This window comes from Ips typographus, linkage group LG5 (assembly GCF_016097725.1).
Source record: "Ips typographus isolate SLU linkage group LG5, UJ_Ityp_2.0, whole genome shotgun sequence".
Classification (NCBI taxonomy): domain Eukaryota; kingdom Metazoa; phylum Arthropoda; class Insecta; order Coleoptera; family Curculionidae; genus Ips; species Ips typographus.
In genome coordinates this window covers 14,248,754-14,276,261 of record NC_138426.1, presented here as the reverse complement: position 1 = coordinate 14,276,261, position 27,508 = coordinate 14,248,754, and the positions used below count along the sequence as shown (strand labels likewise).

Genomic DNA, 27,508 nt, shown 5'->3' with positions numbered 1-27,508 from the left:
TTTTCAATGTCAACAAACTGTGCCCTGTTTGTGTATTTATATAGGGGCGTCATGGCAACCGCGCAGAACCGTACTTTTATCACTTTTATTTACTGTCTTTTTGTTTTTTATTTAATTTGTCTTATGTCCACACTTACAGTTCAAAGTGAGGTTAATGTGACTGAAAAAATGAACGACGTGTACAAAGTGTTCGTGTACGGAACGCTGAAACGAGGAGAACCAAACCACCATTGGTTCTCCAACGTACCGGGGGGGAAGTCCCGGTTTCTTTACCAGGCGCGGACTACAGAGAAATACCCTCTGATTATTGCTACTGACTACAATATCCCCTTCCTCCTCTACGCTCCAGGTTTGTATTTTTTTATTATTTCGTCAGTGGTAACTTGACATTTATTAAATTATGCTTCTGTCAAATTACGTCATCATGACCTTACTAGCTGTGGAGTGTGAACATCATATTTTGACATTTAAAATAGGTAGGGGACATCAAGTGAAAGGGGAGGTGTACGAAGTAGACAAGAAGGTCTTGGAGAACTTAGACATTCTGGAGGAACACCCCAATTACTACGTGAGGGAGCAGTACGAAGTAGAACGGTTAGACGATCCGTCCAAAGTAGAGTCAGTTTGGATTTACATGATTAAAACGTTCAAAAAAACGTTGCTGGACTGCCCTTTTCTGGACAGTTACAGTAGTCAGGGTCCCCACGGATTGGTATACGTCGGCAGGTACTTGCGAAATGACACTTATGACTACAAAAAGGAGATTTTATGCTGATTTTACAGTGAGGAGTCCACGTTGGATGACTTGAATAAATCACCATAAGTGCTACTACAGGATTTTTATTTATGTAAATAAATCAATTACTTTTACTTTCGGTTACCACCAGCCTGTCTGGAGTGGTCGTACTCGGCATTGTTGGGGTTCAACTGGTTAGCATGATTATTCCTGTCTGACGGGGTTGACGGGTTCCCCGAGTAAGACTTGTTATCTCTAAAAGAGAAAGACAGGTGTATTCGTTTTCAAGCGCAATGGAGCGAGCAGGGCGTTATTGACGTCACAATGACGTAATTTGACAGTTGGTTAAATTAAGCTTTTGCTAAATTACGTCATCGTGACGTCAAAAACGCGCTGCTCGCTCCATGGAGCTTGAAATGCGACCTTTATAAACATCAGATTGATGTAGACTTCGAATCTAATAAACATAGGACAGTTGGTTAGGGAATCATCCTGCTGATGAATATAGCAGTCAGTTGATGTTGACCTTTTCTGGAGAATTAATTTAAAAAGTATTTACCAGTCGTTAGGGCGTCCACTCTCCCCTCGGCTTTGGTGAAAAGCATTATTATTGGGATTTAACTGATTGGCATGGTTGTCCCGGCCTGCTCGTTGATTTCCAGACATTGTTCAAGTCTCGTCTGATGGTTGATTTTTAATGTTAACACGTTCAAATTGAAGCACACTACATTTAATACTTTGCCGCACAAGCGCTTTTATACAATTATTTATCTAATTAGTAAATAGTAAATAAGGCAGAAATGTCTTTGCGGATAATTGATGGAATGTGGCTGGATTAGGATAGACAGCCCTCTCATAAATCTCTCTAATTCAACAAGTTTCGTTTTAGTAAATACCAATCATAAGACTACGCCCAATAACACACAAAAACCCTCTTATTGATTACCGGGAATTCAACTTATCTAAATAATAATTTCGGAGAATAAACTATCAAAGTGTATTAACTTAAGCCAAACACCGTAAATAACAATTTATAATGTCGCAACAATAAATCCTAAAGTAAACATCTGAATTGCACGGCTCCACCTATTCGGTATGAAATGGGATATGGGTGAACCACCGAACTCACACATAACAACTCTTGTACTTTACCCTAAACTCGAAAAGTAATGACGAAACCTCAGTCACTGATTGGAACAGTGCGAGACTGTGTGGAGTTGACCATCATTAGTGCGATATGGACAACAGGGCCAATCAGAAAAACCCCAACCATCAACCAAGCAAAGGAGGCGCCGCTGACGCCTCCAAAAACAAAAGCCGAGAAATGTCTAAGGCCGAGCAGGATTTTCGGTCGCAACAGAAAAACCCCAACAACGACCAGTACTACAAGGGCAGAAACAAATAGTTTCGCAAACATTTTTTCAGCAAAGAGGTAAGTTGGGTACTTGAAACTGTAGGTACATTTTAAAGTTTTTTTTCTTTGTTTGCACAGGGTATAACAACACAAATGCCACAGAGATTGCTTATTTATTATTTTAGTATAAGTAATTAAACTGATTTTCAAAAAATAAAATTTGTTACAAATTTTAGGAACAAAAATAAAAAATTGTTCTAGGTTTTACATTATTCCACCCAGAACTCAAAAGAAACAAAAAAATCAATAGTCACATGACACAATTATCTTCAGGATTTTGTCAACCGACCCCATTTTTTGGGGCTTCAATTAAAAAGTACTTTTACCTTAACCTAACTACTTTACTAATTTTTTCTCAACTGACTTTGGCCTGGCCTGCAGCCTGCAACTCTTCCACATTGTTGGGATCATAGTGGGGACAACCCTGATAACAAATACAAATACAGTTGAGTTAAAATTGTTACTAGCAATTAATTTACCCGGTGGATGGCGCTGTAATGATTCCGCATCGCCGGTATTGAACGTTGGATAAAATCACACTTTGGACACTTAAGCTTGTTTCTGTTTTTTGCTATTCTAATAAAAGCATGCCTCCACATGTGTTCGTCGACGGTGGTTTGACTATCCAGTCGTTTCCGGCATATTTTACAACAAAATCTTGCCGACGCTGCTTGGGCAAGTTGGCTATTATGATGAGTGTTTCGCCAATGATCTTTCAGATCAGCTAGGACAGAAGCGGAAAATGTACAGTGAAAATTAGGACAGTCAAATTCAAGTTTTTGTGGGGAATTTCGACATTTGACAGATTGGTGTATGGTCAGTTTGACTTTGCTAGAGGTACGGTATTTACACAAAGGGCAGGTATACACAGTTACGTGCACTTTCTGGTGGACCTCAAATTGATCTTGAAAATCACTTTCATAGGGGCAAATATCACACTGGAATTGAGCTTTCCTACTTTGACTAGTTAATTGTGTTCTTTCAGTTGTTTCAACTAATTCTTCAGGGTATTCTACTTTAATGTCTGCCTGCTCTAGTAGAATATTGTTGGTTGATGGTTCAATAAATAATGGCTTGGGTTCATCTAGTTTGATAGTTTGCTGCTTTGTGATGTCAATGCAGATACTTTGAGAATTTTGTTTCTCAAAAACTGAGTTTCCTGGGTCAATTTGCAACCTAGGCTCAATGTATGGACTCTGAGGTTTGGGCTCACTTAGATTGCTCATTTCATGCTCTGTGAAGTCAATTTGAGCCTCTGAGTCGCTGCAGTTACTTTGTGGATATTCAACTGAGTATCCTAAGTCAATTTGCAACCTAGGTTCACTGTATGGACTATCAGGCCTGCAAACTTCATCAGCTATTGGTTTAACCACTTCAGGCAAAGTATCAACCTCAGATTTCTTTCTATTTTTTCTAAAACATTTTTGGTGGATATTCAGCAAGTGACTCTTCAGGTTGCGTTCAGTACTAGTTGCAAAGTCACAATATAAACAAGTAATCATCAAATGACTAATTAAAGGTTTGTGCCTTTTGACTTGATGATTTTTCAGCTTAATTTTACTCTTTGTGATGTAATGGCACCAGTCACAGGCAAACACAGTTCGATGCACTTTTAAGTGCACCTCAAAGTTTTCCCTAATATCAGTCTCATAGGGACAAGTCTCACATTGAAATTCTGCCTTGTAGCTCTGACTAGTTAACTGATCTAAATCTTGTTCATTTAAAGACATGTGAACATCATGTTCACTGATGTCAATTTGTAATTCTGATTCACTGCAACTACTCCTTGGACTTTGAGCTGTTTCAGAGACAATTGTAAACTCTTCCTCAATGTTTTGAACTTCAGCACACTCATCTTCTGTCAAATCAATCTCCAAAACAGACTTTTTACTTTGAATTGAACTAATATGAGGCTGAGAATCAGCTGGCCCTCCCATAAATTCCAACATGCTTTCCTTTTGTTCTTTAGATGGTGGCGCATTGGGTTGCATCTGCGATCCTCCTTCCAGGATTTCTCCCAGTTCCTCTATAGTTATATATTCGGGCAGGAGATCTTCGGGGGGCGGGTCCACCGGCCGGCTACAATGCGTCATCTTTTGGAAATTTACAGTGTTTATGAAAACCATGTTGGGTAAAATAAAAAAATTTTAGTTTTTAGTTCTGTTTTGGTAAACATTTTTTAAGGTAAACAAACTCTGCTTATTCGGAGTAGCCATCTTCTGCTTTCCTTCAAACGATTCATTTATAATTGAATGACATACTGATCTCCATAATTTTGACAGTTACCACGTGAATTTCTTAATTATTCATTAAGAAAAGTCACGTGATTACTATTTTTGCATCCTAAAATAACATAACCTCAATATAATGTCATTGTCATGTGATGTAGTTGTATTTGGTTAGGTTATTGGCGGGAATTTTTCGTTTACCACTATAACAAAATAAATTCACTTTAGGCCATAAAAGGCCCCTCGAATCAGTCTCGAAGCTTATTCAAATAATGGGTATTCTAAATTTGGCTAAATTTTTGGCTGATGTGGCACCCCACTGCATTAAAGAAACCGAGATTAAAACCTACTTCGGTAAGTTGAACACCATTGTTTCTTCTGCATACCCCTAAATATCTATTGGTTAAGGTCGAAAAGTGGCGATAGACGCGTCCATGTCCCTATACCAGTTTTTAATCGCTGTGCGATCAGACGGGGCTCAATTGACCACAGCAGATGGGGAGACTACATCCCACTTGGTCGGCACCTTTTATCGGACAATACGATTGTTGGAGCATGGTATCAAGCCAGTTTATGTATTTGATGGCAAGCCCCCTGAGATGAAAGGCGGGGAGTTGAATAAAAGAATGGAGAAAAGGGCTGAGGCTCAAAAGGTATTTAGACATACTTAGAGGTTTTTTTTGAATACTCTAAGTAGATTTTAGGCTTTAGATAAAGCCATGGAGGCAGGTGATCAAGCTGAAGTGGACAAATTCAACAGGAGGCTAGTTAAAGTAACAAAACAGCATTCTGATGAGGCTAAAGAGTTGCTGAAACTGATGGGGGTACCCTACATAGAGGCTCCTTGTGAGGCTGAAGCTCAATGCGCCACCATGGTGAAAGCTGGCAAAATATTTGCTACTGCAACTGAGGATATGGATGCTCTAACTTTTGGTTCTGATATAGTTTTAAGGCATTTGACTTTCAGTGAAGCCCGTAAAATGCCCATACAAGAAATCCACTTAAAATTGGTGTTGGAGGCTTTGAATCTCACTCAAGAAGAGGTAGTTCTTTGTTATTTCTTACTCTAAAAGGTTGCAAACAACACATTTTCAGTTTATTGACTTTTGTATTTTAATGGGGTGTGACTACACTGATAGCATCAGAGGTATTGGACCAAAAAAGGCTATAGAACTGATAAAAAAACATAGAAATATTGAAACTATCTTGAGCAATATTGATCAGTCCAAGTATCCCCCGCCAGAAAACTGGAATTACAAAGGGGCTAGGGATTTGTTTGTCAGTCCAGAGGTTGCAGACCCTGAAGGCATTGAGGTAAACTTGTCTTACCCAGTCACGTGACCTGAACACTTAATAGCGGAATTTCAGTTGAAATGGACTGAGCCAGACGAAGAGGGCGTGGTCAAATTTTTGTGCGGACACAGGCAGTTTAGTGAAGACCGAGTCCGGAACGGAATTAAAAAATTGCAGAAAGCCCGGGGTACTAGCACCCAAGCTCGATTGGACGGATTTTTCACAGTGTTGGGCACCACGCCCGCCAAACGTAAAGCTGAAGATAAAAAGAAGAATACTCCGAATAAAAGGGGCAAATCGGGTGCCGGTAGAGGCCGCCCAAAGTAATATTTGTCTCTCTATTTTTCTAATCGATTTAATGTCTCAAATATACTCTAAATACTGTAAGCTAAATATAAATTGGTTAAGTTGGCGTTGGTATTTTACTGTTTTAAGCTAAGTTATATGATTTGTGATTGGTCAATAAAACTATTTTTAGAATGGTCTAGAAAAAGACAAACTATGGGCAAACAAATTTGAGAACGTCACTATGACAACTCGGCCGTCATTTAATCGATAAAACTGAAAAACTCTCCACAATCATTATGGAAAGTGTTCTAATGCCGAATGAAATCGAGTTATTTGTAGATACTATGGTGCCTCAAACAGTGACTAATATTGGGACCTCTCAGTAAGTACCACTTTTACTCCCAGAGACCACATATTATTCTATCAACTCTCCCAGATGGTTGGAGTGGCACCACAGACTCCAAAAACTGAATCAACAAGCTGCAGTTGAGGCGGCTTCCCTAAAAGAAGAGCACGTTAAAGAGACTTTAGTTTCATTTGGAAAAGCTGCAGTTTTAGTCCATGAAGCTATTTTAATTAACATTTGGAAGCACAAAATTCTCCCTAAACTTCTCAAACTTGAACCCAATCCAGATTGTACTTTTATTGCTTACTCCATTCTTTACCATGAAGGAGTGAGTGTGTCTTTGTTGGAACTGGTTATGTTTCACTCAAGTTGCTGCGAAGGTACTCTACTATTACAGACACTGATAAGTAGGACTACTACATGATATCACTTTAGCTCTTGGAGAAGCTTCAATAGATCTGCTAGATTACGCTAGTGGGATGATTTCGCAGCTTTTAAGCCTGCAACACCAGAAAAAACCTCCAAACTATAAAGAAACCCCTGAACAAGAATTGGCTAGGCAACGTGACACGCTATCTTTTGAAGTTGGTGTGCGGTGTCTCACCATACTCAGATATTTAGTGGAAAATATGCAGGGACTCCCCATATCAGTGTGCTCGCGCTTGTACACCACATACGATATCCCAGTGCTTCTGACTGAAATTTTAGGGGCAAAACCATGGGTTAAGAACAGTAAACTGTACATGGCAGGAAAGTGGAAGGAATGGGACCAGGAGCAACTGGGACAAGCGGAGGCTCAGGTTTGTGCCCCCAAGAACCCTAATGTCAATTACAAAATGCTTTTTAAGTAGGTGTGGTTGAGTTTGCGTTACCTTCTGCTTGACCCCGATTGTCCGAAGTATTATCCCATAACTGAGAATCGCAGGAACCAACTGGTACGTCTACTGCCTTTGATTAGTCCCACTCTTTTGGACCAGTTAGCGCCTTTGATTGAACTTAAGGTAAGTGAAATGATACTACAGGCGGTTTTGTTTCCAACCCCAGTGACAAGCAGTTTTCATCAGAGTACACAATTTTTAGCACTGGCTGTGCAAAATGTCATGCATCCGGGAGTATGCAACCTGTTCGAAACCGTTTCTCCTGGAAGCCGTGCTGGAAATCAAAGAAGCGATAATGCAACAGTGTCAGGGAAAATGGAAGAAAATCGCCGAGAAACAGCTGAACGAAGTGTTTGCTCAAGACAGGAACACTCTTAAAGAGGCTGCCGTGAAGTAAAAGTTAGTACCAGTTAAAAGCGGTTAAGTTAAATGTCATTTCACAGGCTGAACGAGGCTTACAACACTGACTTGTTGGAGAGGTTCGACAACGAAACGCAACACGAAAAATGCGCGCAATGCGGCAACAGCGCTATACAACGGTGTTCGCAATGTAAAGGGGTGTGGTATTGCTCCAGAGCGTGTCAAGTGAACAATTGGCCACAACACAAACCGCTTTGCCAGAATTAATTATTTTGAATTTAAACCAAGTAAAAAAAATGTTATAAGTAAGCAGAGTTTAACTGATACATTTCCCGTCCCTTGCTTAGAAGGAAACCTTGTAAATTAAGAGATTGTAGAGTCGAGCCAAACTTCTTTTTTGGTATACCAACAGCTTCACTAGCCTGCTTGATTTCCTTAATTGAGAACAATGACTTGGATTCTTCTTCTGATAGTCTTTGTAGATTGTCTAAGAGCTTCATAACCTGCAAAAAGCAGACCTTTCAGGTTTCAGGAAATAGGTATGTATAATCCCAACAGACTTGATTTTTGTAGCTCATTCCAGATCCCATGGGTGATCTGGTTGTATCCAGACCCCCAGCCTCGTCGCTGAACACATCAATAAGACTGTGCCTCATGATCTCCACCACATCTTTGGCATCATCTTCTGTGGCTTCTTCACGTAGTTCCACTTTGGCTCTAGCCTCCGTCAGGCGAATTAGAGAGTGTAGCTGTCTAGCAGTGACGGGGGTGTGGTCTCCACTAGCAAATTGTTTTCTTAGTTCCACATAAAAATGCGTTAGCACTGTTTTAGCGTCCTGAGAGAGGTGGGGATTGACATATTTCTGCGCGTACGCTATGTATTTGCGCATAGTTTCGTGAGGAAGAGGATTGATTGGTCGTCCATCCGGTTGGAGACGTTGTCTGTGCAACCGTGATTATAGTTAAAGGGTGTGACAGTACTGACATAATGGGAAAGTCTTACTTTAAACTCGAAACTCCATTGGCTTCACAAGTAAAGTCTTTGGGTGTGTGTTTACGTTTTGTGGAGGTGTGGGCAGTCAAGATGTGCCGAGACAAGCGTTTGTCTAAGACCTCATCGGGACGATCTACCAGCACGAAAATCAAGTCAAAACGTGACAACATTGGACTACCAATTTTCAAATTTTCAGCCACGGTTTTTCCTTTATCATAGTGGCCTCTAGCGGGGTTGGCCGCAACTAAAATAGTGGGCCTGGTAGGGAGAGTGCAGACCACTCCCGCTTTGGCAATACTGATGCTCTGCTGTTCCATCGCTTCCAGTAGGCAATCTTGTTGCGTAGGCATTTTGTCAAATTCGTCAATGCAACAGCACCCTTGATCTGCTAGCATTAGAGCACCCGCTTCCAGGGCATACTCCCCACTCCCTTCCCTAGTCATTGTCACTGTAAGCCCTGAGGCGGTGCTTCCACTACCACAGATGTAAACCCCTGAATGTTGTTATAAATTAATTACTAGTCAGAGTTGTAAACAGATAACTCACCCCTGGGAGATACATTGGCACAACTTTTAAGCATTTGGCTTTTACCAAGTCCTGGATCCCCTACCATTAAAATATGTGACTCTGACCTTGCACCAAGTGACTTGCAGCCTTTAAACAGTCCTAGTAGTAAACCAGCTTTAACTATTTCATGTCCATAGATTGACGGACACAATGAGTACACTAGATAGCGGAATAATTGTGGCTCAGCATGGATTTTCTGTTTCCAACCACACATTATAAGTATTTAGCTCTTTTGCATAGCTACAAAAATATAAAAAACAACCTTGATGGTCTTGTAATCTTCTTGAGTAAATGAAATCCTCTCAGAACCTTTACTTCCATGATTATTCACAGCCACCGCCTCTAAATACAGTGTAAACACTGTGTTCTGTTTGTTTTTTCCTTTATTATCATTAGGGTTGTTGGCCTTAACCACCCCAGAGATAATTACCTCATCCCCAGGCTGACAGGATTTTACCAAGTCTTCAGTTAGCTCACATTCCAAAGTTTGAGGTACTTTTGCCATGTCGCACTTTAAACATCAAACAAAATACCAATAATCCGTTCAATCAAACTCAACTAAGTTCTTACATCAACTTCTTGCAAAACCACACTTTGACAATTAATAGTACTGGTCTGTGGTGAATTGTAGGCTACCTCAAAATGACCTTTTGCCGTACAGTGAGAGCAGGTGGTTAAGGGGGTGTAACACCCTCTAATTTGCTTGACAACATTGGTACTATCACAGGAAGGACAGTAGAACCCCATGTAGTCACTAATAACTTTAACTGGGCTTACTTTGATCACAGAACCCCTCAGGGACACAAGTTTACCTGTAGGGTTTCATCATTAACACCCACCATTCAAAATACTTAAAACACTCACCTAGACAGCCTACATTAACGTCTCTAAGCCCAAGCAAAGGTTTGTGGTTGGAAATTCGAGCTCTAATTTTTGAAGTTTGTTTATGGGGTGTATCTAAGACACTCAGGCACTGGTGTAACGCCAAACTAAAGCATTTTAACGTAAACTCAGTGCTGGTGCTGAGGTCTTCTTCAAATTGAGGCCATTTGTCGAGAAAGTGCTGGTCTCCTACCAAAATCTCCAAATCCACAATGAAAAAACGGTCTTTGTCGATCTGAGTTAGTGAGTAGAAAGCCTCGTTATTGCGGACGTGAGTTTGGAACGTGCATACATTTAATGCGATTGTTGCTAGGTCCTCAGGGCCTAAACTCATAAATCCACTAAGTTGTGCAACATTTAACCATGCACAAAAGAACTTACAAGGATTGTGAAAGTACAAGCTCACTTCAGGTTCGTTAGTAGGTGCCATTTATTGAGTGAAAACCTGAGAACCACTATAAACTCAATTTGAATAGGAAATAAACAATATTTCTTAAAACGCGGCAATTAGTTTTGAATTTTTACATCTTATAACCGACGTCACAAATTCTGTTCCTGTTCATGTTGATGGGATGTGTCTGCAAACCCGCCGTAAAATTCTAAATATCTGTATTTTTTTCAAATTTTGGTATTGTAGACATTCTAATTACACAGGTAAGGTCATGTAACGTAAACTTGATTTTGGAAGGATGCAGTTAAAAAAAACTGGAAACAGAAAATAAAGTACGGATTATTAATGCGCAAAATTAAAGAGTAGTAGCCCAGGTTGTAGTCGAACCCAATATTAAAGTTTTCTGACACCCATAACGACATAACAAATTTGTCAAAATTGTCAAACCCAGGCAGAAAATTGGCCGACCATAATTTTCTGTATTGTGTTGTTTGTGTAACGTGTGTGCGTTATAAAAATTTACGTGCAATCGCCCTTAAAAAACACCAAATTACAAGAACTCCTTTAAGAGGGAAATAAATCAGATCGAAACGTCTTCTGGATGACGAGACGAATTACACAGCGTGCGCGAAGACAAACGTCATTCCTGTTTGACGGATCTGTCAATTTTCGCGATTCCCAAAATAGAGAAACAAAATAAAATCCGTTTCGTTTTTCCTCTTGGTTTTTTGCAAATTTCGAGTTGCTCGCCTCTTCCCCCTTCACGAACCTGCCGTTTGTAAATACCCGCTTGTAAAATCGTTGTTATGTTATTATAGACAAGAAATACAAAAAGACTGGTAAGTAGGGCGGCGCTGGCGCTTAAAAGAAAGTTGCCCCCTCCCGGAAAACAAAAGAATAATTATGTTGTTCTTTTCCGGCCATTAACCCCCCCCTCTGTCCGTATTAAAACTACCCCCTCGTTTGGGGTACCAATATGCACTGACCTCTCCTCTCTTTGTATACTTGCAGATCCACAAACAAAGACACCAAAAAGGGGCAATGTCAAATAAGAACTCAATCAATTCTATGAACAACACTGCTGGAATTAAAACGGTGATTGACTTGGACCAAATATGGGGTGACTTAAACTGTGGTATTAAGCAGGTCTACAACAGGGAAAGCATGCCCAAAAAACGGTAAGTTGTTGGTTACAAGCCAGTTGTTATTTTGGAAGGTTTGGAGTTTATTAGTTCAAAACCTATGAAGACCATATTCAGTTATAGTAACAGTCAAGAATGATTTAGTTAAAAATGATGTAACTTTGTTGTACATAATGTTAGAAGAAAGAAGTATTTTTACATTTAAAATACATGCTTAAAAGTTGATCATTCACCCTTCTTCTTATGAAGAAAGCCATGGAAAAAGTGTTGAAGGGGAAGTGTAAGAGCCACCAAGTGATACAAAATGGCAGTTTTTGGTTTTGACTTTAATTAACAGGCTACTGTTATAACTCATACTAACACTGACAGTCACCTTTACTGCTGTCAAATCTTATTTTTTATTTTAAATCTGACAACTTGTTGATGCTAGACAGTGTCAGATAATTATTATTATGAGACAGTGACAAAGGATGCATTTTAGTGTTAGTGTTTACTAGAGCCTTGACATGGAGTATGTTAGTTTGAAACACTTTGATCAAAATAGGCCTAAAGTATTCAACAAAGTTAATGTCCATTTGTTTTCTTGTGGTTAAATCTGACATGTACCACCTATCCTTTAAATGTATAGGAAACAAGTATTCCATGTCTACAGTTTTCCAAGTATTACCTAGAAGCTTGGAGAATAGCCTAAGTTTGACACAGGTCAAATGGACAATGGATTATTGTCAGAGACTTTGAATTTTCGACCTGTTTACAGTTTCTATCCCATATGTCAGTCACAATGTTTTTTTGACAGAAATGAAAAGTAGTAAAAATAGCTTCCATTCAATTACCAATTTGATCTGTGCAAATAGCCAACTGGCCATTTTTCTTGCCTTAAATTACAAATGACATTTTTGCTTTATGTCATTTGATTTTGTTGGATTGCAGCTATATGGAACTGTACACTCATGTCTACAATTATTGCACGTCGGTGCACCAGCAGAATGGTCGGACCGGTTCAAATTCGTCAAAAAACAAAAAAAGTCAAGTGGGCGGAGGCGCCCAGTTGGTCGGTATGGAACTCTACAAACGTCTGAAGGAGTTTTTAAAAAACTACCTAATTCGACTGCTGGAAGATGGCATTCATCGAATGGACGAAGACGTTTTAAAGTTTTACACCGTTCGGTGGGAAGACTATCAATTTTGCAGCAAGGTCAGTTCTTGTAAACACTGTAAACCTGGTTTACACTGTAACAAACGTTTAGGTATGGCAACATAACGGATTCCTTCTCACTATGTTTCAGGTTCTTGACGGCGTCTGTGCATATCTGAATCGGCACTGGGTGAAACGAGAATGCGAGGAGGGACGTAAACACGTTTACGAGATTTACCAGTTGGCGTTGGTAACTTGGCGGGACAATTTGTTTAAGCAATTAAACAAGGCAGTCACCAACGCTGTGCTCAAATTGATCGAGAAAGAGCGAAATGGTGAAACTATCAATACTCGACTGGTGTCTGGCGTGATCAGCTGCTATGTGGAACTGGGGCTCAATGAGGAGGAGCCAGGGGCAAAGGGACCTAATCTAAGTGTTTACAAAGAGAGTTTTGAGAACGTTTTCCTCGAGGACACTGAAAGATTCTATACTCGAGAAAGTACGGCATTTTTGGCTGAAAATCCTGTGACTGAGTACATGAAAAGGGTAAGTTGTAAGGAGTTGATGTTGCAAGGATGCTCATTAATTTTATGAATATAGTGAGAGAAGCATATACAGGTGTGCTAAATCCAAAAGCTACCATAGGAAAACCGTGTAACGGACAGAGAAACGTAGGTAATTGCATGCGCGGGAGAAAGACAGAAAACGAAAAAAATATCAAGTAGGCCATATTTTTAGCGCACTGTTGCCAAACGCCGTAAGTATTGAATAGCCTCGACAAACTTACCTACGGCGTTTGGCAACAGCGCGCTAAAAATATGGCCTACTTGATATTTTTTTCGTTTTCTGTCTTTCTCCCGCGCATGCAATTACCTACGTTTCGCTGTCCGTTACACGGTTTTCCTATGGTCGCTTTTGGATTTACCACACCTGTATACTTTGAAAATGAGGAATGGTATTTATTAAAACGCACAAAAAGTCTGAAATTAATAATGATTCTTAGTGACACCACCTTTGACATTTAAGTCAAATAAAACTGACGTTAGTGGTCTGATTGTAGTGGCAATGTTGACACAATACGTTACTGGTTGAGTTCCGCTTACTTTAATAACAGTTTCCCCTCTATTAGTGCAATTGAGGGATTTGAAATGTGTTGGCAGATTAAAATGTTTTTCAGGCAGAACAGCGATTGGTGGAGGAGATGCGTCGGGTGCACATGTACTTGCACGAGACGACCAGCGAACGACTGGCCAAAACATGTGAACGCGTGCTCATTCAAAAGCACCTGGAACTGCTCCACTCAGAGTTCAAACAACTGTTGGATGCCGATAAGGATGACGATCTTGGACGGATGTACAGCTTGGTGGCGCGTATTCCGGACGGCCTCGGCGAGCTGCGTGGGCTGCTCGAACAGCACATTGCAGCTCAAGGACTGGCCGCAATCGAAAAATGCGGCGAGGCTGCTCACAATGTACGTTTTTCTCCAGCTCTAGCGCTCCGAATCGTGTATTAATTGACTTGTGCGACAGGATCCTAAGATCTACGTCAACACGATTCTGGAAGTACACCGTAAATACAACGCCCTGGTGCTGGTCGCGTTTGGCAACGACAGCGGTTTCGTGGCAGCGTTGGACAAAGCCTGTGGCCGTTTCATCAACGCGAACGCGGTCACGAAATCCGCTAATTCTTCGAGCAGATCTCCCGAATTGTTAGCAAAGTACTGCGATCTGTTATTGAAAAAGAGCAACAAAAACGCGGAAGAAGCTGAACTGGAGGATACACTTAATCAAGTTGTAAGTGTCAAGTCTAAGTATTGGCAACAGCTCCTCTCCACGAATTTTGAGCTAATTTATTTGTTTGTCATATACAGGGTGATCCAAATTTATTGTAGGATACTTAAAGGGTGACAACTACGTAAAAAATAAACACCAAAGTGTCATATAAACTGTAATTGAGAACCTCTAGCGAGCCCTAAACATGTGCCCCAAAAAAAGTTTTTTTTTAATTTCAATTCCAAAACAAAATTAGCTCATATGAAATTTGTTTGTTTGCCATTTCAAAGTGGTGGCTTTTTAAAATAATCTGGACAGATACAAATTCTTTTCAGCGTACAAAAATGACGGTATCTGAAAAACTATGCAAAATGAAAATAAACTTTTTTTAGGAAAAAGTCTGAGCTATCACATGTCCTAAAATTACAACTTAAAAAAATCTGAAGCTTTTTGAACGGGTCCCGTGGACAGATTCCAGATAATTTTAAAAAACCGAAAAAAATCCCAATTGACCACTTACAAATATTATTTAACTAACTTGGGATCATTTTAGGGTTTGCTAGCTTTGTTAGGGATCACCGTTCGACTACAGTTTATATGACATTTTAGAGTTTTTTTATGTACTTCCACCCTTGAATTGTCCTACAATCAATTTGGACCATCCTGTAGATTAGGTTCGTTTTGTAATTAAATATAAATACCTAGTCTGTGTATACTGTCCTAATGCAACCAAAAACCTGACTTGTATTTGTCTTGGTCTTTAGTAACAAACTTAATCATAAATCAGTATTTTATAATATGGAATTTATAATCACCTTGTACATTAGAATCTAATCTAACATTTGCTATAAATACCAACAGATGGTGGTCTTCAAATACATCGAAGACAAGGACGTTTTTCAAAAGTTTTATAGTAAGGTGAGTGACTGTGATTCAGTATCGCTAGTCAGTAATGTTTAACAGTGTCATCTACCGCAGATGCTGGCGAAACGGCTTGTGCAACACATGTCAGCCAGCGACGACGCTGAGGCGTCGATGATCTCCAAGTTGAAGCAGGCGTGCGGCTTCGAATACACGTCCAAGTTGCAACGCATGTTTCAAGATATTGGCGTCTCGAAAGACCTGAACGAACAGTTTAGGAATCACATGGCTAATTCGAATGAGTCTCTAGGTAAGCCAGTCGTTAACATGCTCTTACCTCACTGGACTCATTGGTTTCGTTGTGCAGGTATTGATTTTAGTATTCAAGTGTTGTCCTCTGGTTCCTGGCCGTTTCAGCAGTCTTTCACATTTAGCTTGCCTTCCGAAGTGAGTTTGCTTTGTGTTAGGGTCTCGAAATAGCTACTGTTTGACCGTTTTTGTTACAGTTGGAACGTAGCGTAAGTAGGTTTACTAATTTCTATGCCAGTCAGCATTCAGGCCGGAAACTGAACTGGCTATACAACATGTCCAAAGGCGAACTGAACACTAATTGCTTTAAAAACAGGTGAGTTCCATTTATTTTGCAAGCAAATTGTCTATCATGTGATGTTAATAATTCTATACTATCTACTAATACTAACTTCCTATACTATCTGTGAGTTCATTTACAAGACTAGTACAATTTTGTTAGGTATACGCTACAGGCTAGCACCTTCCAAATGGCTGTGCTGCTGCAGTTCAACGTGGCTGACACGTGGACTGTAGCTCAACTAGAAGAAAACACCCAAATCAAACAGGACTTCTTGATTCAAGTGTGTTATTTTTTTGCATTGAGTAGTGCGTTTGTTTAAATAAATACTTTTTGCCTTATGTCCAGGTTATCCAGATCCTGCTCAAAGCCAAACTACTCAGCTGTGACGATGACGAAAACGACGTCGGCGCCAACTCAACCGTGTCTTTGAATTTGGGTTTCAAAAAGTATAGCCTTGTCTAAATGTCTAAATGGGCCGTGTTTGTGCTAAATAATTGTTTGGTGTTGCAGTAAAAAACTTAGGGTAAACATCAACATCCCAATGAAAACGGAACTGAAAATGGAGCAGGAAACGACGCACAAGCACATCGAGGAAGACCGAAAGCTGCTGATCCAGGCGGCCATAGTTAGAATTATGAAAATGCGAAAGGTGCACCAGCACCAGCAGTTGGTCGCGGAGGTGCTTAATCAGTTATCGTCGCGGTTCAAACCGCGTGTACAAACCATCAAGGTGAGAGTGTTACGACTGTTGACCTTTTTATTGGGCGTTACTGACAGTTGCGCTTGTGATTTGACAGAAATGCATAGATATTTTGATCGAAAAGGAGTACTTGGAGAGGACGGAGGGACAGAAGGACGAATACAAGTACTTGGCATGATGGGACAAAAAAACCTGACCGTTATTTATTCGTTCTTTTTTTCTGGGACTTGTGCGTAAGATTTTCGTTTTTACTATCCCCCTTTCCTTTACCTCATCATTCCTCACCCATTTTTCTTTGATACTTTTTTTACTGAAAATTCAAAAAAGCTATAGCGTGATTTTTTCGGGCGGGAAATTTAAAAACCATTTCGGGCGATTTGCAGCTTTTTTTTTTGTAATTCAAATTTTTGATTTCTCACTTGAAAAAATCAAACGTTGTTGCTCTACCCCCTTTCCTGGCAGCGCGTTGACATGAGTGAACTGTTATTGTGTTTTTTTTTTGTGCAAAGGACAGTGATACACACGTGAATGTATAATTGTACATATTTTAGGATTGTATTGAATTTAAATAATTGAAAAGAATGCTATTTAATAAACGATTACTTTAACGTGCGATGTTTGATTAGTCTTCCAAGTAAACACAAATCTATTTGCAATTTTGCTAGCAGCATTATTTATTATTTATGAAAATTACGATTACATAGTTAATAAAACGTTCCTAGAGGATAATCAACTAACCTAGAATTCCACCGATCTTCTTTGACGCACCCTGTTGTCGGCTACTCAGCAACCCCAAACCGGTGTTTCGAGTATTTGACGCTGACGCGTGCATCCCTCCAATCAAATCATCCAAATTTTTTACAGGACTGAGAGTGGGAACGCCGGAGGCTTGGAGCGCGTTTAAGAACTGACAGTATCCGCTTTTTAGACGTTCCCCAATGTGTGTCCACAGCGCCATCTCGCAAAATTTAAACTTGCTTTGAACCACCGGTTTCGGTTTGACTTGGACGAAATTGTTATCGCCCGCGTTAAAGGACGGCACTTTTTGGTTATCTACTCGGATTTCGCCGTGTCGAGCAAAATCCGCGATCATTTTCGTGAAAACTGACCGCACTTTCAGGTCATCCTCGCTGGGAGTTTTAACCGGGAGAGGGTTTCCTTCCATGTCTTGAGCATCGAACAGATAAGCCAGTTCGTCACCGTGACCGACCAAATTTCCGGACTCATCTAATTGAAAGTTTGACACTAATACTACACCAGATGGTTCTCAACTTACCGGAAGTTGTAGAATTTCCCACGAGTGGCAAACCCTGCAAAAAGCTGTGTCCTCGATTCATGTTGCCCACGTGTTCGAAACTATACAAATAAGTGGGCGCTCCTTTCCACAAATGGGCGGTCACGAAAGCAGGTACGTTGAAAAGCGCATCAGCTACATGTCACTGAATGTGAAGTGTGAAATAAGCAACAAAAACAGTATAGTACCCGTGATGTCAGCGATTTTATTCAAATTTTCAGAAGCGTCCGCTTTCTTAGTTTTGACGTACGCGTCAAAATTTAATGGCAGCACTCCCTGATGACTCAAATCCCCAATATTGGATAAGAGGGCGCTGGTGGCGTTCTCCAGTCTGCCAATGCTGCTAAGTCGACCGCTGAGTCTGGATATCACTGGACTGTTGTGTAGACGTTCCACTAGGACTTTATTGAGAAAGTTTGGCACTGTGGCCAATTGATGAAGAATCTCTGGCTTGTAGTGACCTGTGAACGCAAGACTTTAATGTCTATGAAGAGTTTTATGACTAGTACAGTATGACTAATGTCAAAGTTAGTCAGACGTCATTATAATAAGTATAGTGTATACAGGTGTGGTAAATCCAAAACCGACGATAGGAAAACCGCGTAACGGACAGAGAAACGTACATTATTGCATGCGCGGGACTAAGACAGAAAACGAAAAAAATATCAAGTAGGCCATATTTTCAGCGCGCTGTTGCCAAACGCCAAGTATCACTCAAACACCGTCGACAAAATAACTTGGCGTTTGGCAACAGCGCGCTGAAAATATGGCCTACTTGTTGATTTTTCGTTTTCTATCTTTGTCCCACGCATGCAATTATCTACGTTTCTCTGTCAGTTACACGGTTTTCCTATGGTCGGTTTTGGATTTACCACACCTGTATACCTTTGACAGCCCTACGAGTTTCATCCTTAGTGACCCCGGTCAATAAAGGTATTTTAGCGTTTTCCTGCTTGTATACGGACTCAACAGGGTCATCTTCTATAAGTCCGGGTAAGGACCGACCGTCATTAAGTCCCTCCGCTACAGGTGCAGCCGCTAGTCGTCCATTCAAGCCCGAAACAAACCCTCTTGATTGCAATTGTTGGAACTCGATGTGTGAATCCCCCTGTTATATCTTATTACTACACAATACTGAATCGGATTTATTTAATATTACTTTGATAATAGACTCGGCCGGGACTTTTTGTAAACATTTTACCATGGTAACGACATCCTTAGTGGGACAACCATTTTGTTGTGCTATTTGAACTGCGGTGTTTGAAGGGGTATTATCGATGGCCCACCGTGACACTGCAGTCCCGGACATGGCCACGACAGCATTAGGAACGCCTCTGGCAATTTTGGTAAGACTTAGTAAGAGAGCACTGCTAGCTCCAGTGTCGTGTCCCATCACTACAATCCTATGGGGATTACCCCCGAAAAATCCGATATAGTTCCGCACCCACTGTACGGCCAAAGCCATGTCCCATAAGGCAGCGTTGCCTGGTAAGTGTTTGTCGCCTGAACTTAGAAATCCTAACGAACCTAAACGGTATTGGATTGTCACTACTAGAAGGCGTTGTCCCACTAAATGTCTAACCTAGATTGATCTTATTGTAATATTACTTGGAATAAAAGTGTTCGACATGAATATTACCCCGTATTGTGAAGCTGAACCGTAGCGGAAGCCCCCACCGTGAATCCAGATAATCACGGGCAAACCTTCAGTTCCGGTGGGCAAGTCGGGGGTGAAAACGTTCAAGGCCAAACAGTCCTCGCTGCCTAAAACGTAATTGCGCCCTGGCACAGGCTGAATACAAGGAGGTGCAAAAGTGGTAGCCTTAACTTCACCTTCTAAAAACTTCTCTTTGGGACGCTTTGACAAAGAGTCTAAACTAAACTATTCCAAAATTTCCAAAAAAAAAAACTTACCAGAAACCTGTCAATTCCGATCGGCGGTTGAGCGTACTTGATTCCCTTGAAAACGTAATGAGGAAACTCTCGAAGTCCTTGAACTCGGGCTGAACGCCCGTTAAAACGCACATAAACCACCGGATCGTCGAACGGGGGGTAATTGGGAGCTACGCCCCCCACAACTCTGCGCACTCTGTGATGTTCGGTATTATTTGGCGAACAGGACAATTCAAATGTTGCTGCCAAAATTGGCAGAAACATTATTATTGTTAAGTACATTTTGACGTTCGCTGTGTAAATGGCGAGTCGAGTGGGCCTTGACTTTCAAGCCGACGATAAACCACAGGATGTCCACTGATGAGTTTTTATCAAAGACGCCTACTCTGATATGAATATTAGTACGCGGTTAGCAAGTCAAGTAAAAAGAGTTCTTAATCAATAAATCATTAAAAAACACTATTTTGTTGCTTGCTGCCATAATAGAATGTTTTTTTTATAAGGAGTGTTGTTATGGTGGTAGTTGGCTTTGGTTCTCTCGTTCCAGCATTAACGTAGGGCCGTTGCTAAGTTCGTATATGGTTTGAATTGACAGCTGTCATATAATAATTGTTTGCAAGGTTATCTAAGACATACGCTTTTTGTGACAATTGCCATCCATAGACGACTTGACCATAACAATTATTGAACACCCGTTACATTGATATACGTAATTTTCGGGGACAAAAGAAATAGTAATGCAAGAAAAATTACGATATAACAAAGGAGTTACATAAACAAAATTGACAATAATTGAAATGTGTAGTTTTAAAATAATCGTTTAATAATCAGAAAACAAAATCACGCAAGGGCGTCATATAAGACGGTATGTATATGAGTTTCAAGAGCGAGAACTGGCGTGACCGCTTGAAACTGGTTGCATTTGTGGCTGAGCCGTTTCGCCTTGTTCTCTCGGGGGACTCTGTACTTGCAGGCGGCTGCGCAGAACTGCGGCCCTAAGAACTAGCATCCTGGCTCTTCTAAACTGCTCCTTGCCTACTGCTAACCCTCTTTCAAAGGTGGCACCTCGCTGATCCGCGTCTCGAGCAAACAGAACCTATTTTCACTTTAACAACTACCATAAAACAAAGCTAAAATTAAAACTTACTTTATTGTGTGAGTCAATTCGAGCCTGAATTTGTCCATCCAGTATCAATCTCATCAGTTCGTCTTCCAGGGCTGGTACGGTCCTGCCAAACGCCTGCGCCATTCTCCGCAAATCGGCGGACATGTACGGACTGAAATACTGCACCAGAGCTCTGCTGCGTATCTGAGCGTAGAGCGAAGGAACATGAGGTGCCAAATACACGTCCAGCAACAAAGCGTCTTTCATGTCGTCCAATAACTTCAAACAATCCGCGTAACGCGACTCGTAGAATTTTAAAATCGCATCACGAAGGCCCGGCTCCAGTTCCAGAAACGGTTTGAAACTACCGTTATTTACTACGTGTTTCTGCAACTCGGGACGATCAAAGGTGGCTAGGGCGCATAAACCACCATAGGTGGCAACGTTGCTTCCTGACAACAGTTCAGGAAAGTCACAGTGATCTAGATTTGCTTGCAGAAAATGTTTGGCTGCTTGTTTGTACTTGCGCGTTGCCAGTTCCGCTAAACCTGCAGCGCAACGCAACTTTGTAAATATCACAGGGTTGGCTTCTTTGGCCTGAGACTCTGTAAACTCTATAACACCCCATTTAGCCATATAAAAACATACACAATAACACTGTGAACTAACCAGGGGTTCCCTCAGCTTTAGCGACATAACTTAAAACATGTGACCAGTTTTGTAGGTACACAGATACTTTAATAACATTCAAACACATGTTTACCACATGTTTGCCACTGGTGCAATAGTCTCTAGCCCTTGAGTAGCATTTTAAGGCATTAGACAGATCCCCACAATCCAAATAGTGATCCCCCAAGTCATCGTGACCCCGTCGGATGCTTTCTTTAATTGAGTTGCTCTTATAATTCTTCAAGTCATTGTCAAGCTTTTCCAATTTTAGAGCAGCTTTTTTCAATCGTGTTTCAATCCACATATTGTCAATACTGGGGATATCCTGGGAAGCCGACGGAGCAGCAACATCCGGCACATTCATGCTGCTGGTAAGATCAGCCAGTCTTTGATGCAACACCTGTACTACATTATCAAAAATCTGAATTTAATCCCCCAAACCTGACCTACCTGATACAGATTCACATTGTAGGTGGTCATAACGTAGGAAATAGCCAGTTTTAAGGCTTCAAGCCTCAGAGAGGGACAATGGTCCACAATGAAAATTAGGCGGTGGATTTTGGCCAAACCAGTGTAACTCATAGCATAGGCCTCTAGGTCTATGGTGGGATTCTCCACAATGAAAAAAGTTTCTTCGTTATTGTCATTGTCTTCTGGTGGGGCGTCCACTTGCATAGGTTCAATTAAGTTCTATAAATTCACACAAATGAGAGTGTGGCAGTGCCCCAACAAAAAGTAAGGTTATATAATTATAATTTTTATAAAAGGATTTGACGGTCTCACCTGGGCCATTGCCATGAACTGTAAGGGCATACCCTAATTAACAAACCAATAAAAATGTTTTACCAGGTTTTACCTACTCTTTTTTTAAACTTGTTTTGTTTATTTATATTTAATGACTGTCTACCAACTGTCAGAGACAAATCATAGAATTGTCTATGGCATGTCAGTAATGTCAACGTTGGTGGTGTTTGCATGATTGCATATTTGCGAGGAGAAAAAGTGAGAGAAGAGAAAATTAAATTATTATTCAGTTAGTTTTTAAGGAAAAAAAAACAATGTGTACCTTTTTTGGCAGTTTCCACTAAACCCATTACTAAAACTATAAAAATCTACTTACAAGATGATTGCCATTTCCTGCAATTTCTGGACTACCTACAACTAAAAACACAGGTTCGAAATCCATGGCAAGCTGCTTTTACCAAGTTTTAGCTGCTCAAGTAACGAACAATTGAAGAATGATCGAAGTATTCTACTCATTTGTTTACTGTATTTGGTGAAAATGCCAAAAATTTGCTAAAAAAAACGCAATACAGAAAACCGCCATACGGCGACGTTGCCACAGTTTACTAAAAGTTCTTTGACCTCAGCTGTTTCTATAATTTTGAATTAATTTTTCTTAGGCAGAGTAATGGAGGTTTAAATAATGTATAAAACTTATGTAAAAATAGACTAAAAGCAGTTATTAATCTATAATGTGCTAAGTGATTTATTGTTATTTTATTCGTGTTTTTTTTAACTTTCGGTTGTATACTAATTTAAATACTCGTACAAGTTTGAAAATACTTTACCTATAAAATCTGTAATAAAAAAGTGATTTTAGATAATCGAAAAATTTAAATCAGGAACTTATGGACTATACAGGTAGTGGCAACGCTGGACGTTTTTGACAGTAGACAGCAAGCCGGCGCCGCCATATTGGCAGGATGACAAAATTTAAAATGTCCACCGGCCAGCGTTTAGAAATGTCAGTTACCGTTAGTTTAGTGCCGTTTTAAAGTGGTTCTAGTTTTTTTTTAAAGGTCAGGATGTCGATGGAGGGTCAAACTCCTATTACCAAGAGTCCCGTAAGTAACTCATTGCGTTATTTTGAGTAAGAGTTGTTGTACTATATATAATATTATTGTAGTTTACGCACTACGGACACGATTGCACACTTGAGGATTTACCGGACGAATTCGAATACGCTGGTATTCCCAATAGAGGTCTGGTGAACAAGTTTCGACGTTGGTTGATACGGATTTGCGTGGTGTCGGAGACGAGCAAAATGTACACACACCATTTAAGAAGTTTCGGGGCTATAGTGAAGGAACGTAAACGACAAGTGCTCAACTATGGTTTTAGAATACATCCTTTCAGTAGGGCTCAGTATGAGTACCTAAAACCACTTTAATCCCTATAAAACCAACTGTTTGAAATTTCAGCCTAATTTGGTCTTTTATCATGATTATTGCTATTCTGACTGAAATATTCTGTTTGGCTTTTGATTTTCTGCTCTACGACATGAAGCACTCATTCATTTTCTCTATCGAATGGGTGGTATTAGGCCTTGTTACCGACATCATCTTCATAGTCAACGTGTTTCTGAGCTTTTTCACCGGTTACTATGATGAACCCAAACAGGAGGTGGTGTTGGGCTCGAAGCAAATCGCCTTGTAAGTTTTCCACACGGCAAGTGCAAATAACATCTTTGGTGGCTTTCAGACAATATATGAAGACCTTCTTTATTAGTGATCTGCTTGCTTGTTGTCCACGCAATCTTTTGTTTTGGATTACGATGCCAGTGCCCTTCCAAATAGCGTTGCACGTATTGTACTGCTTCAAGTACTTGCTGATTATTCGGTTTCATAAACATTTTAAGTACTGTACAGAGGTAAGTTGCATATAAATATCCGCTATAGTTTTATATAAATAAGGCAATGGGTAACTTCGATTAGAATCTGTATCTGTATTGCAGATTTTGAATATAAACTATTACACCTATATGATCACCTTAGTGGTAGTGTTCACTTTGTTGTATTGGCACGTAATTTGCTGTATGTTGAAGTTTATGAGACAACGCGTAGGATCACCAAAAAACCGAATATTTCAAAGGGCACGCACCATGTCGAGTGTGATCCAGTAAGTCCTCCGATATTAAAATTCATGAAAATAACGGGTGATCAATAATTGTTATGATCAGGTCGCCTACTTGTTGGTTTGCGATTTTATTAAGGATTTTTTTCCAGCGCAGAATCCACTAGTTATCATCCAGTACTGAACACCATAGTAGGGGCATTTTACAGGGGCTCCTTGATTATTTATAATTCTAGTTATGGTAAAGTGTTGCCCGCTACTGAAGCTGAAATTTTATTGGTGTGGATGGGCTGGTACGCGTCCAGCCTATTTTCTATCTATATTCTAGGTACGGTCCCCGTTTTATATACCACTCGTCAAAGGTGTTAAAAAAAGGTCTCTAATATAAACAGCAATAATCATGGAAATCATGAAGGGCAAAACGTCAGCGGCCCACAAGTACGTAGAAATGGAACGTCAACTGAAAGACTATATGCGTCACAAGCAACTTCCGATGCACATGCGCAGCCGTATTCTGATTTATTACGAGTTTCGCTTTCAAAAAAGCTACTTCCGGGAGAATGAAATACTGGACACTATTTCGGAACAACTGAGACAAGTCAGCCATTGTGTTCTCTCTAAACAAGGCCTTTTCATTAGTCGGCCTTTTTACAGGAAATCAACATGCACGCATGTCGTAAACTGGTGGAGAACGTCATATTTTTCCGCAACCTACCAATCAACTTGTTAGTGCGGATTATTGCTTGTTTACGGATCGAGGTGTATTTGGTGAATGACATCATCATCAGAGCTAACACCCCCGGCACCAGTATGTACTTTATTTCCACTGGAACGGTTGCCGTCTACACTAAATCCGGCAAGGAGGTGAGCCCTACCAACTGCTATTTTGGATGTGATATTTACTGAATGACAGATATGTCATCTGGAGGACGGCTCACACTTTGGAGAAATCGCTTTAATCATTAAAGGGACACTAAGAACTGCATCAGTGATCGCTGTTGAAGTGTCTGAAATCTACCGGCTAGACCAGAAAGATTTTGTCAAGGCAATTAGCCCTTATCCGGACCTTTTGGCCAACATTCAGCATATCGCCGCCGAACGAATGGAGGTCGCTTCCATGCTCGACGATTACAATAAGAAGGAACAAACCACGTCGGCGTCTAGACGATAATCCAGTTATATTTTTTTGAACTGTATTGCAGCATTCTCGCCTAGATTAATAGCACTAGAGTTAAGTGAAAAGTTTTAATTTACTAATTGGTTTAGAACGTCATCCTAACAACTGTCAAAGTAGCTACACCACAGCACGTGAAATCAAATAAAACCAACATAATTAACGAGTTTTATTAACTTTAATTTAAAAAAAAATGGAGCTTACAAACTAGCAGTAATTTGAAAAGCTTTAAAGTGGGATTATCACTTTAAGTAAACATGCATACAGCCCTAAGGTGAAAATGTTATTCAAGTGCAGTAGGTATACAGGACAAATTAAAGCTGGTGATGTATTTAGAACCACTATTTTGGTTTCCATTTCACCTCTTAACCACTTGACTGTAATCATTTTAATGGTTTAAGTCTAATTTAAGTTTATACTGTGAATGTTTAAATATCATACCCCACAGTAAATATCAGTCTTAACTTAAACAATCAAAATGACTTTTGAGGCATAAAACTGATAAAATTATGAAAACAGCCACATATCTACTTCCTGAAATCCTTTTTTAAATAGCAATAAAAAAAACCACAGTTTTTTGTTATGATCCTATAGACTTACTAATTGTAACAGTAATAACATGGCCGATGCGGACATAAACCCCAAATAGCACCTATACAGCATTCTTGCCTCACCAATCACTCCTTAATCATACATTTGCACCTTCAAACGTTCAAAGTAATTCAACAACCCTTGCAAACGTTTCTTGACGCGTTTTTGGTCGTCCAAGGCACAGCCCAATAAAGCAGACTCAAAATGCTTGTCCATCACGCCATCTACCATGATGGAGGAGCAGGCGTTGACGTAAGAAATGCAACGCTGTCTTGCTGCTTCATGGTCGTTCTTTATGTCCATCACCAGGCCGTCAATCAGCCGATTAATTTGAGACAAGGCATCTTCTTGCATCTGGTCACGTTGTGTCAATACTCTCACCTCTACAGTTTGGCATCGGCTCATTATGCGGTCAGCATACCGATTGACATCGTCTGCATCGTCTTTAGAACACAAAAACCATTCAGAACTACCTTTCTATTTGGTTAAAAAAAACTTACTGTCATCCAATTGGTTCATCAAATCCGCATGTCGAATTGAATCCAGAGTGGTTAGCAGCTGATCGCGATCTTCCTCAAGTTGTGTTGCTTCCTTTCTCAACTTTTCCACATGGCCCTCCAACAAATCTAGGATTTCAATAATTCTCTCCTTGGGACGTTTGTTGTCCAGGCTAGTGTTTTCATCCACCTTGGGCAAAAGGACCAGTGTCGTTGCTAAAGCTGCAAGTTTCAACTCTCGTAAGACCCACTGAGAGGAAATTTAAAAAAAAGAAAATGGGACTAAAAAAACTGATTGGACACTGGACCAACCTGAGGAACTGGATACAGCTTGATCTACATCCATTGTTGTTGTTTTGGCAAATTAGCTCCAGTCCCGTTGATCCTCTGAATGGAATCGTAATTATCGGAACCACTCAACTAGAAATTTAAATGAAACGAAAAGGGGCAGAATAGAATGATTCTAGAATCCGGGAATAAACGATTAGTTTTGGATTTCGCTTCCAGAACGACCGGAAACTGAGTGAACTGACACAGTGACAGCCAAATGACACTGACGTGATCCTGCAAGTCCTGTCCTGCAACGTATGTACCGTTGCCAGCGCTGCCAAGTCGTTTATTTTAATAAAACTACAGGAATGACGTCGTCTGTCGCCTTGTGTTATGACTGCCATGTCCATGTTTTTTGCCCCTACCACAGAGTAAATAGCTGCATTCAAACTTCTCAAACTATACTAACTACAGTTTAAATTAAATACTAAGAATACAGTATAAAGTTAATACCTGAATGAGGATTCAAGTAAGTAAGACTCAGCAACACTGGCAACGCCACGTAGAATTTTTGACAGT

General features: G+C 40.3%; 10 protein-coding genes across 14 annotated transcripts; 5 read left to right on the top strand and 5 right to left on the bottom strand.

The window, feature by feature from the left end:
• Nucleotides 1–6: 6 nt before the first annotated feature.
• On the top strand, nucleotides 7–870 carry LOC145728987 (putative gamma-glutamylcyclotransferase CG2811). 2 transcript variants are annotated; one of them, XM_081979583.1, is made up of 3 exons: nucleotides 7–349; nucleotides 477–726; nucleotides 784–870. In XM_081979583.1, exons 1-3 carry the CDS (start codon nucleotides 7–9, stop codon nucleotides 821–823), a joined length of 633 nt encoding a protein of 210 aa, XP_081835709.1. In that variant the 3' UTR covers nucleotides 824–870. The 2 variants fall into 2 exon arrangements, with proteins under 2 accessions (XP_081835709.1, XP_081835710.1); XM_081979584.1 differs by having other exon boundaries at nucleotides 169–349; nucleotides 477–830.
• Nucleotides 825–4,393, bottom strand: LOC145728975 (uncharacterized). The gene is made up of 3 exons (XM_081979557.1): nucleotides 2,630–4,393; nucleotides 1,296–2,574; nucleotides 825–991 (listed from the first exon to the last, which is right to left on the bottom strand). Exons 1-2 carry the CDS (start codon nucleotides 4,274–4,276, stop codon nucleotides 2,506–2,508), a joined length of 1,716 nt encoding a protein of 571 aa, XP_081835683.1. The 5' UTR covers nucleotides 4,277–4,393; the 3' UTR covers nucleotides 825–991; nucleotides 1,296–2,505.
• Nucleotides 4,394–4,533: 140 nt separating this feature from the next.
• Nucleotides 4,534–6,083, top strand: Fen1 (Flap structure-specific endonuclease 1). Its single transcript, XM_081979567.1, has 5 exons — nucleotides 4,534–4,732; nucleotides 4,787–5,031; nucleotides 5,083–5,421; nucleotides 5,474–5,692; nucleotides 5,747–6,083. The coding sequence occupies exons 1-5, from the start codon at nucleotides 4,651–4,653 to the stop codon at nucleotides 5,996–5,998; spliced, it is 1,137 nt and encodes a 378-aa protein (XP_081835693.1). The 5' UTR covers nucleotides 4,534–4,650; the 3' UTR covers nucleotides 5,999–6,083.
• Nucleotides 6,084–6,111: 28 nt separating this feature from the next.
• Nucleotides 6,112–7,852, top strand: LOC145728981 (zinc finger MYND domain-containing protein 10-like). The gene is made up of 6 exons (XM_081979566.1): nucleotides 6,112–6,341; nucleotides 6,396–6,685; nucleotides 6,741–7,105; nucleotides 7,157–7,306; nucleotides 7,386–7,576; nucleotides 7,627–7,852. The coding sequence occupies exons 1-6, from the start codon at nucleotides 6,256–6,258 to the stop codon at nucleotides 7,808–7,810; spliced, it is 1,266 nt and encodes a 421-aa protein (XP_081835692.1). The 5' UTR covers nucleotides 6,112–6,255; the 3' UTR covers nucleotides 7,811–7,852.
• Nucleotides 7,797–10,824, bottom strand: LOC145728972 (DNA helicase MCM8-like). The gene is made up of 8 exons (XM_081979550.1): nucleotides 10,368–10,824; nucleotides 9,969–10,310; nucleotides 9,675–9,916; nucleotides 9,367–9,615; nucleotides 9,084–9,300; nucleotides 8,547–9,030; nucleotides 8,104–8,485; nucleotides 7,797–8,046 (listed from the first exon to the last, which is right to left on the bottom strand). The coding sequence occupies exons 1-8, from the start codon at nucleotides 10,414–10,416 to the stop codon at nucleotides 7,843–7,845; spliced, it is 2,169 nt and encodes a 722-aa protein (XP_081835676.1). The 5' UTR covers nucleotides 10,417–10,824; the 3' UTR covers nucleotides 7,797–7,842.
• Nucleotides 10,825–10,846: 22 nt separating this feature from the next.
• Cul1 (cullin 1) lies at nucleotides 10,847–17,188 on the top strand. The gene is made up of 14 exons (XM_081979548.1): nucleotides 10,847–11,216; nucleotides 11,389–11,555; nucleotides 12,450–12,714; nucleotides 12,806–13,201; nucleotides 13,833–14,126; nucleotides 14,185–14,448; nucleotides 15,289–15,345; nucleotides 15,406–15,598; nucleotides 15,656–15,735; nucleotides 15,795–15,913; nucleotides 16,040–16,160; nucleotides 16,226–16,326; nucleotides 16,391–16,610; nucleotides 16,678–17,188. The coding sequence occupies exons 2-14, from the start codon at nucleotides 11,419–11,421 to the stop codon at nucleotides 16,756–16,758; spliced, it is 2,328 nt and encodes a 775-aa protein (XP_081835674.1). The 5' UTR covers nucleotides 10,847–11,216; nucleotides 11,389–11,418; the 3' UTR covers nucleotides 16,759–17,188.
• A 39-nt stretch (nucleotides 17,189–17,227) lies between these two features.
• LOC145728974 (carboxylesterase 1E) lies at nucleotides 17,228–20,155 on the bottom strand. Its single transcript, XM_081979556.1, has 7 exons — nucleotides 19,789–20,155; nucleotides 19,514–19,732; nucleotides 19,034–19,456; nucleotides 18,760–18,982; nucleotides 18,063–18,335; nucleotides 17,857–18,009; nucleotides 17,228–17,807 (listed from the first exon to the last, which is right to left on the bottom strand). The coding sequence occupies exons 1-7, from the start codon at nucleotides 20,047–20,049 to the stop codon at nucleotides 17,314–17,316; spliced, it is 2,046 nt and encodes a 681-aa protein (XP_081835682.1). The 5' UTR covers nucleotides 20,050–20,155; the 3' UTR covers nucleotides 17,228–17,313.
• Nucleotides 20,156–20,569: 414 nt separating this feature from the next.
• On the bottom strand, nucleotides 20,570–22,821 carry CSN1b (COP9 signalosome subunit 1b). Of its 2 annotated transcripts, none has more exons than XM_081979562.1 (5): nucleotides 22,662–22,821; nucleotides 21,992–22,231; nucleotides 21,542–21,941; nucleotides 20,915–21,486; nucleotides 20,570–20,863 (listed from the first exon to the last, which is right to left on the bottom strand). In XM_081979562.1, the coding sequence occupies exons 1-5, from the start codon at nucleotides 22,725–22,727 to the stop codon at nucleotides 20,648–20,650; spliced, it is 1,494 nt and encodes a 497-aa protein (XP_081835688.1). In that variant the 5' UTR covers nucleotides 22,728–22,821; the 3' UTR covers nucleotides 20,570–20,647. The 2 variants fall into 2 exon arrangements, with proteins under 2 accessions (XP_081835688.1, XP_081835689.1); XM_081979563.1 differs by lacking the exon at nucleotides 22,662–22,821 and adding an exon at nucleotides 22,325–22,483.
• A 128-nt stretch (nucleotides 22,822–22,949) lies between these two features.
• LOC145728976 (potassium/sodium hyperpolarization-activated cyclic nucleotide-gated channel 4-like) lies at nucleotides 22,950–25,737 on the top strand. 3 transcript variants are annotated; one of them, XM_081979559.1, is made up of 9 exons: nucleotides 22,950–23,388; nucleotides 23,451–23,689; nucleotides 23,746–23,976; nucleotides 24,053–24,194; nucleotides 24,279–24,442; nucleotides 24,550–24,725; nucleotides 24,790–24,995; nucleotides 25,052–25,261; nucleotides 25,311–25,737. In XM_081979559.1, the coding sequence occupies exons 1-9, from the start codon at nucleotides 23,350–23,352 to the stop codon at nucleotides 25,566–25,568; spliced, it is 1,665 nt and encodes a 554-aa protein (XP_081835685.1). In that variant the 5' UTR covers nucleotides 22,950–23,349; the 3' UTR covers nucleotides 25,569–25,737. The 3 variants fall into 3 exon arrangements, with proteins under 3 accessions (XP_081835685.1, XP_081835686.1, XP_081835684.1); XM_081979560.1 differs by having other exon boundaries at nucleotides 24,026–24,194; nucleotides 24,634–24,725; XM_081979558.1 differs by having other exon boundaries at nucleotides 24,026–24,194.
• On the bottom strand, nucleotides 25,726–27,210 carry LOC145728990 (BAG family molecular chaperone regulator 2). The gene is made up of 3 exons (XM_081979586.1): nucleotides 26,972–27,210; nucleotides 26,663–26,881; nucleotides 25,726–26,605 (listed from the first exon to the last, which is right to left on the bottom strand). Exons 1-3 carry the CDS (start codon nucleotides 27,003–27,005, stop codon nucleotides 26,256–26,258), a joined length of 603 nt encoding a protein of 200 aa, XP_081835712.1. The 5' UTR covers nucleotides 27,006–27,210; the 3' UTR covers nucleotides 25,726–26,255.
• Nucleotides 27,211–27,508: the final 298 nt, after the last annotated feature.